Source organism: Enhydra lutris, unplaced genomic scaffold, assembly GCF_002288905.1.
Source record: "Enhydra lutris kenyoni isolate GAN:26980312 unplaced genomic scaffold, ASM228890v2 scaffoldscaffold21, whole genome shotgun sequence".
Taxonomy (NCBI): Eukaryota; Metazoa; Chordata; class Mammalia; order Carnivora; family Mustelidae; genus Enhydra; species Enhydra lutris.
The window spans coordinates 11,545,399-11,554,128 of record NW_019154105.1 but is presented as its reverse complement, the minus strand read 5'-3'; the positions used below and the strand labels follow the sequence as shown (position 1 = coordinate 11,554,128).

The 8,730-nt window shown below is 35.9% G+C and overlaps 1 protein-coding gene across 1 annotated transcript; it reads left to right on the top strand.

Annotated features, from left to right (window-relative positions):
* The first annotated feature begins 2,891 nt into the window (after positions 1-2,891).
* Positions 2,892-8,455, top strand: LOC111149370 (mucin 7, secreted). The gene is made up of 3 exons (XM_022506388.1): positions 2,892-2,945; positions 7,637-7,883; positions 7,989-8,455. Exons 1-3 carry the CDS (start codon positions 2,892-2,894, stop codon positions 8,453-8,455), a joined length of 768 nt encoding a protein of 255 aa, XP_022362096.1.
* Positions 8,456-8,730: the final 275 nt, after the last annotated feature.

The following is an 8,730-nucleotide window of genomic DNA, read 5'->3' as shown; positions in this document are numbered from 1 at the left end:
TACTTCCCACCAATGGCAATTCAACAGCTGAGGGTTTACAATTTTAAAACACTATGTGAGAACTTTTAAATTATCTAATGTTTTTCTCATAACAATTTTGTAAGATAGATGCCACTCTTATTTTGTAGATAGGAAAATGAGGTTTAGAGAAATTAGATAATTTGCAAAATACTGTATTTCTATTATGCAGAAAAGCAAGGAATCAATTCAGGAAATTTACTTCTGAACTTGCCCTTACCCTGGGATCAGTTATGGGGAAAAAAAAAAACCAAACTGACTACCTAGAAGTGCAATCATAGCTTCAAAATTGTATTCTAGTTTGATGATTTTATATAGTAGAAGTATCTAATTCTGAAATCTTTATAAAAATGGTTCCTAAAGTTCTTTCTAAAAATATGTACTTAAAAGACAACTGGTCTAATCATTCAAGAGATCATATCATGGGAGAAAAGAGAGGAGAATGTTTTAGAATAAAAGAAATTAGAGATAAAAGAAGTAAATGTAATGCATGGTCTTTATCTGAGTACTGGTTAGAACAAAACAACTAAAAATACTTTCGGCAAAATTCAGGAAATTCACATATGGACTGAGTCTTAGGTTATCTGTGAATTACCAAAGTTGTTAGATGTTACGGTTGCTGTGTTATAAGAGAAAGGTTTTTTTGGAGTTAACTATTTAAAGAAATATTATAATGAAATATTTAGAGATTAGCTCTCATGAGTTCTATAATTTACCTGAAAATTATAGTAAATTACAGTAAAACAATCAATTTAGCATCTATAGCAAAAGGTTAAAAACTGAGAATTCTAAGGAAGAAGCGTATGGTTGTACATCTTACTACTGTCCTCACTTTCCTGTATATTTGAAGTTTTCTCAAAATAAAAAGTCAAAATTTCAAAACTGCTCACATGAAAGAAGTCAATGTTTATCTTTCAGCTCTGAAAGAATTGTTCTTTACCAGTATTTAGCATCTTGCTATTCTTTTTAATCCTCTGACCTTAGCTAAATCATACTTTTTGACAGAGGGAAAAGGGTGCTCCATTACATGAAACTGTCAGAGGGCACTCAGCTTACTTTGAGAAGCCAACAGGAAAATGTGTAAGAGCTGTTCCTGCTGGAAAGACCTGGGCCACAGCTGTCCAAGTCTTCTTAAGTGTCATTATTCAGTATCATAATTCTCATCAATCAAGTAAATTATTCACTGAGAAGCTCTTATTGTTACCATATTGATCAGGAAGAACTGATACACAAAGGACTGCTGTTAACCCCGCAAATTACAACTATCCTCTCTTTGTCTCTGAAATCAAATTCCTTGACAGAAGTGACCTTATCCCGAATCCAATAAATTTCCTATTTCCAAAAAAACTCAACTGAAGAGCTATAAAACCTGCAAATTCTCTCGTGCTTTCTCCTCCTTTGCTTCCAGTTACCATCCTAAAAGGATCAGCTGAAGGCCACCAATTGGATCGAACATCCTAAGAAGAAAGACTCACACCAGGCCAGGTATATGAATATTTTAGATATATCGGGGACTAACATATCAAGCAGCTTTCAGGTTATATACATATACTGACTAATGGCACCAGTTGCTGTAATAGTTATTCTCTTCTTGTGAACTGCTAAACTATGTGATAACAAACTCAACTCATATGTTATCAGAAGAAAATATAATCAGTGGAGAATATTTTTTAATCTTGAAAAGAAACTGACAGGATATTAGGAATCTGTTAATGTAACATTAACATTCCTTTCTCTAACTGGGCCAGATGGTTTTCTTCTTGGTATACTCGTACTATAGTAATTACCACCACTAAGTCTTTATCATGGACCATTGCGCCCAGGACAATCTGTAATATATATTATTCCAGTCAATCTTCAGTACGACCTTAAAATGCAGGTTTGCAACTCACTCAGAGTCACGTAGTAAGTGGCAGAGCTGCAATTTCAACCAAGTATGACTGACTGTGACACCAGTGTGATAAATGGTAGGGCTCTATTGTGAGATGTATCTGATCTGACAGCACACTACGTTGATGTGTGCACACAAATTTACTTGCCCTAACAGTACTCATTCTAAATAATGATTTTACCTTTGTTTTCTGAAATCAAACTGATATGTACATATGGTATACAGGATCAAAATAAGAAAAATAGAAGGCCATGTCCTTCCCTTACTCTCCCCTCCTACAGCCTAAAGCCAAGGATACAATTATTTTTGGAAGCATTTTAATTGATTAAATCTGCACTCTGTATGGACTGTGATGATATAAAAATGAGTAAAACATAATTCCACCCTTTAGAATTTAGAAAAAGGGCATAAAATAGCAAAATCTTCAGTGGAAGGAAGTTTGGGAAAGAGTCCCTTTGGTATGGTCCTTGGTCCCCAGTAACAGCCTTATAACACAGAGAGAAGGAACACTTTCCTTGCTTAAAAGAACATCAGAGAACATTTACAAATCATGAACATTTACTGCTCAGTAAATATCAGATAATTTGTAAAATGGTTCTTCAAACAGGGAAGTTTCTAGAATCAGAATTGAAATAAGAAGGAAAATATTTCTTTCTCCTAACTGTTAAACTTCCTAAGATCCTGCCCTTCCTAGGCAATCTTTAGTATCAGTGAAAAATGCCCATACTACAAACTAGTCATAACAGTAATTCTTGACTCTCCTCCATTGTTTTCTCTTAAAGAATGTGTTTTAGTTTGAAGTAATTTTGCCTTACCACTATGGAGTGAAAAATATACACATAATTATCAGAAACCACTGCCGTCTTTTAAACTGTACTTTCTAACAAAGCTAAGTCATTAATCAAAATGCATCCCATCTCTCACAATATCATAACTAACAGTGAGCAACTTTTCTGCTTTTCCCAAGAATCAACAGAAAAAGATGAAGACTCTGACACTGCTGGTGTGCATCTGTGCACTGAGTGCTTGCTTCTCAGTAAGTATCCACCCAAATAACTGTTATTCTTACATATCAATAACCTTTAGTATATATACTTGAGACTTGAAAAGTATGTGCAATTCCTATTTCCAAGACACTTAATATATTCTGTTTTCTGTGAAACATAAGAAAACATGCTAATTAAAGCACAAGGAAATGATTCATTTCATTCATTTTAATATTTCCACAGCACTAACTTTACCATGGGTGTGATGAGATAAGACAGAGATGCAAAAAATGAATCACATAAGGCCTCACTGGTGTAGAACATGGATTTCATTTTCAGTATATCCGGAAGCCTCAGGATGACTAGACCGTCCAGGGGGGAAGGACTTGACTCTGGGTCCTGGGGAGAAAACAAATTTCAGGTTACAAAAACTAAGAGAAACCAAGCAAGAAGCTAAGGCAGTGGTCCAGATAAAAGATGATGGTCTCTTGCACTAAATATCAGCAATTAAAACAAAGTATTAGGGTGGATTTAAGATGTAGTTTGGTGATTAAATCTACCATAACTTATGCTGCTTAGGTGTATAGTGAAAAAAGGAATGAACTTTAGAGTTCTGTTTTAGACAAGTTAAATGTGAAATGGCTCTTAGACTTCTACAACAAGATGTCAAGAGACAAGTGGATATACACTGTCTGAAGTTCAAAAAGATGTTTAAGAGTGAAGTTTACATTTTAAAGCTACTGAAGCCATGGAACCTTATAAGATCACCCAGAGAAAAAATGTAGGTAGTTTGGATATGGATAGGGAAAATGAAGGAAGCACAAAAGGGGACGGGAAAGTACAATTTCCAAAACCAGGGAAAGAATACAAAAATGGATACTACCTTTAAAATACTTAGGGTCTGGGACACCTGGGTGGCTCAGTCGTTAAGCATCTGCCTTCAGCTCAGGTCATGATCCCAGGGTCCTGGGACTGAGACCGGCATTGCACTTCCTGCTCAGTGGGGAGTTTGTTCTCTCTCTGCCGCTTTCCCTCCCTCTTCCCCTCTCCCACTCATGTGCTCTCTCTGTCTCAAATAAATAAATAAGATTTAAAAAAAAAAAAAAATTTAGGGTCTACTGGGGAGGTAAAATTAAAATTAGCAGTGACTCAAGAGGATACATGATGTAATAAAGAACCATATTTATTCTAAGGCTATATACCTGTATGTACTTGTTCACTTTTATTTTGACAAATTTGAAGAGAAGGTTAAGAAGTGACATGTAGATTTATTGAGACTGAATAGCCTCAGAATACTATGACTATAAAAAATAGAGAAGGCAGGAGAACTGCTAAAGTAGACAGAATTACTCTTGCGTAATCTCCTATTCCCCACTTACCACATAATATCCATACCCCCACCAATATATCTATATCTATATCTATATCTATATCTATATCTATATCTATATCTATATCTATATCTTGGGCTTTGCCCAGACCCTAGCACTGATTTCCATGATTAGAGCAAAAAGTGCACTCTAATGGTGCTCAGAAAATGTCGGCTTATGCTCATCATCTGAACATCCAGATGAATCTTGAACTATAATTTATCTATAGGGCCCCAATAGGGAAACAGTAGTAATGGTAAAATGCCTCACAAAGCTGCTGAAGTATAATAAGAACCATGTGTATTTATAAACTATAAAACTGAGTACAGATGTAAATATCATGACTATAAAATTGTTATATATTCTCCTAAATTGTTATAAATTTTATAATTGTTATAAATTGTTATAGTCATAAATATTCTCCTAAAATTGTTATAAATTCTCCTAAATTGTTATATATTCTCCTAAAATCTCCTAAAATTCCCCTGAAATTGTTATATATTCTCCTAAAATTTAATCTCCTCGGGATTCAGTTCTTTCATCTTTATAATGAGGATAATAATAGTACTGACCTTCTGGTGTTGCTAGGGAATTAAGAAAATTTATATTTGTAAACCACTTAAAATGGGGCCTGACACAAAGTAAGTGCACAAAAAAGTATAAGGACTTTTTTACAAAGTCCTTATACTTTACATTTTTTACAGATGTGAACAAGCAAATGAGGATATATTAAATATGCTCTTCCTGGCTTACCTATATTTATTATAACTACTTCCATCCTTCAATCTAAGCTCAAACTCTCAGAGGCATTTCCAACCCCACCCCCTCTCAAACTTCCCTAATCCCATTTCTAATCAAAAAGTTCTGTCACGGCTATCCATAACTGCCAATCATAATTATTAGTCAATATATTTTAAGTAAACTAGTCAAACTGGTCATTTAATACATGTTGTCTGCTAAGCTAACATTAAAGCTAAAAAGATTTTAATTAATTTGTCTTCATCAAGAGATCACAGATATATTTTGGTCATCTAAATTAGAAGAGCTGACACTTTTTCACATAACAAACACTTATAAATGTTAAGATTTTATTTGATGAGACATTTGGCTTTTTTATTATCAATTCTATGAATTTGTTCATTCAGTAAATATCTAGTGGGTGCCTATTATGAGCCAGACATAGTTCTAGGTATTGGGCATACAGAGATTAACAAAACAAAATCCCCACCCTCATGAAGCTAATCATCTGATTAAGGGAATGAACAGGAGTAACTATTGGAAATAGTTTGAAAGCAAAGAAGTCATAGAATTAGACTTCAGATCTCAATTTAGTTTAATTTGAATCACTTCAGAAATGAGTACACTGAGATCTAGTGAAATTAGGTGATTTGCCGAAAGTCGCTCAGTATTAATGCCAGACACAGGACAGATCCAAACCTCTCCTGATGGTCTGCGGCAGTGTGTTTCAAACATCCTCCTCTAAGATCTAGGAGTTCTTCACATCATCCTCAAATGCCACACAAAAAAGTAGACACTGAGCTGGTGGAATTCAAGGCCCCCAATCCTACTTCAATCAAAGCAATTATGTGATTATCTGAATCACACTTTGAATCTTGAGGAAAAATTTGCTTAACAGGGTGACCTACTTATTTTATATTAAAAAAATATTGCCTTATAATAGATGCTTCTGATCAGAGGAACATCCTGGGTTCAGAGTTGTAGACTCTGGAATTCTATGCCCATTTACAAGACAGCTATGCAAAAATACCGGTTATGTGGATCATAAGCCAATATTTTAATATATGAACATTCACAGTTATGAACTGAAATGTCCTGGATAATTTAATCTTTTTAAAGGATTAATGCTTTCCAAAGTTATTTTTAAGGCTGTGTATATTAGTCTCTGAGGAAGTTATCTTAGCTGGACAACTGCCAGTCTCTCAAAAGTTGTCACCTTTGCCTATGCCAAGCCTTATAGTGTGGGACTGGAATGATTTATCTATTAGGTGGTCTCAAAAGGGTCTCTATGGAAGTTATCAGAAGGTAAAAACCCACACTTGCTTGGAACTCTGAGTGTGCCCCCTTATCCTTATGTTATATTTCTTTTCTCTAATTTAAATTAACGTAACTGATCATTTAAAATTCAGTATGAGATGAAATGCAGGAAAAAAGAATATAGATAAATTGCAGTATGTTTAGAGATAAGATACTGAAACAGTTATGGTACTCTAAGTCAAATAATGTCAGGAAGTAAAAATGCTAATGTTGCAGAATATAAGACCCAAATGACATGGTAAATATTTTCAAATTTTGAATATCTCCAGGATCTTCTATGTGCTGCCAAAATACAAAATTTGGACCAAGAATGAATACCTAAAAAAACCAAATCTCAGTTCTGTTAAGAATGGACCCCCCCAGAAAAAAAATCCATTTAGTATCAAGAAGAACTATGAGGCAACCTGTGAGATAGGTAGAGAATACCTGATTAGTAGTTGTCAAGCATAGGCCGGAAAGCCATTCAGGTGTACTGGAAAAAAAAGATCAAGTATTTGTCGGGGAACTGGACTAAATCAGTGTTATTTTCAGATGTGAGTATCTTTGAGAAATCATGAAAGCTATAGGTCTTCTCCAGACAAAATGCATAAACATGCAATATTTACCTACAATATCATAGGATTAATTGATGCCTCAGTTTCTGTAATTATAATTTTTATAATGATACAATTAAAAGGTAGTGGCCAGGGTACCCGGCTGGCTCAGTTGGTAAAGCTTATGACTCTTGAACTTGGGGTCATGAGTTCAAGCCCCAAGTTGGGTATAGAGCCTACTTTAAATAAATAAACTAAGTATGAATAACCAAAGTTCTTTTTCCAATTTAAAAAAAGCTAAGAACTAAGTTTTCTTCAATGTGGAGGATATAAAGGTGAAGTGGGGTATTTGTTAAGTTGCTTGTTTAGGATTTTGTTGTTTTCTTTTTTTTGATGATGGCAGATGTGAAAGGTGTGATTCCGAAAAGACTCCTTGATCTCAGCTGAATGTCTTTGACAGAAGTTTCATGGGTACCCTTTTTGCTCAGTCCTCAGGCAGTAACCTGATCGTTTTCTACAGTGAAAGAAGAGAGAAACTATAAACACAAAAGGTAGATCTAGTTAATCCTCCAAGCTTGAACCCACAGGAATATATCCATTGTAGCTAGCTCAGAAATAAATGCTCTTGAGATTTGGCAAAATTAGAATAATGACTCAACCCACTGCAATCCAATTTCCATTCCCAAAACTCCACAAATACTGCCCATCCAACATTCCACAATAATCTCCTAGTTGATAAATCAATGAATGTTTTCAGTTCTTGCATTCTCTTTCTTTCCACAGCTCAGTGAAGGTCGAAAAAAGCCATGGAAGATATATCACAAAAAGAATAACGTCCAACAACTTACATTAGACCGCCAATTAGTACTGTATTCAAAATCCATCCAACCTAACTGGGATATATTAATTAAAAAGTATTTAATTTCTGGTCCATACAAATACCCAAAGCCTTCACGTCCAAATAGGAGAAAGCCAAAGCCAAAACGTCCCCCGCCATCTAAGTGTCCAGTGAAAAGTAGCAGTGCGGAGAGTAACTCCTCAGAGGCTACCACCTCAGCGGCTACCACCTCAGCAGCTACCACCTCAGCGGCTACCACCTCAGCGGCTACCACCTCAGCGGCTACCACCTCAGCAGCTACCACCTCAGCGGCTACCACCTCAGCGGCTACCACTCAAATCCCATCTTTCAATCCCACATCTCCAGGTGTGACTCCACTTATTGCTACAACCACATCTGCAGGACAAGTTAACATGAGCTCCTCTGCAGCTACCCCATCACCACAACCTTCCCCAGCTTTGTCAAACACCACAGCTGCCCCCCCTACGTCTTCCCTACCTACACCAGCACCAGAACCTTCCTCAACTCCACTGGGCACCACAGCTGCCCAAAATACCACACCTAATCCTTCCCCAACCAGTTCTGCACCTGAAACTTCCCAAACTACAGCTGCACCCATAATCGAAACTACCACTCCGGCCACTACTCAAAATACTACTGTTGAACAAACAACCTCACCTTCCCGCCAAAATCCAAATTCTCAATTCTGGCAATATATTTATGAGATACTAAAGTACATTTCTGGTGTTGCACCAAATGAATAGTACATGATACATTATGAAGTGTTCTGTTGTCAGATATGATTTATGAGTGCAGAACTACCACCTTTACTTTCACCACCAATCTCAAAGTGAAATTACAACATTCCTCAAATTTAAAGCACTATCACTAATCTTTGAATCTATTTACCTCACATGACTTATTAACGTGAAAAACAACCTCTATCCCACAAAACAGGTGCATAACCGTAATTTAAGATCACTTTGTGGAACCTACAGAGATAGCCCACTGAGGGGAGGGAAGATAATAGCTAAACAGA

What these genes read in the sequence shown, in the direction of transcription:
- LOC111149370 (XM_022506388.1), top strand. Translation starts at nt 2,892, where the DNA reads ATGAAGACTCTGACACTGCTGGTGTGCATCTGTGCACTGAGTGCTTGC. An exon ending in CACTGAGTGCTTGCTTCTCA is followed by an intron (nt 2,946 to 7,636) that starts GTAAGTATCCAC and finishes TTCTTTCCACAG; the next exon opens with CTCAGTGAAGGTCGAAAAAA. An exon ending in GAAAAGTAGCAGTGCGGAGA is followed by an intron (nt 7,884 to 7,988) that starts GTAACTCCTCAG and finishes CCACCTCAGCAG; the next exon opens with CTACCACCTCAGCGGCTACC.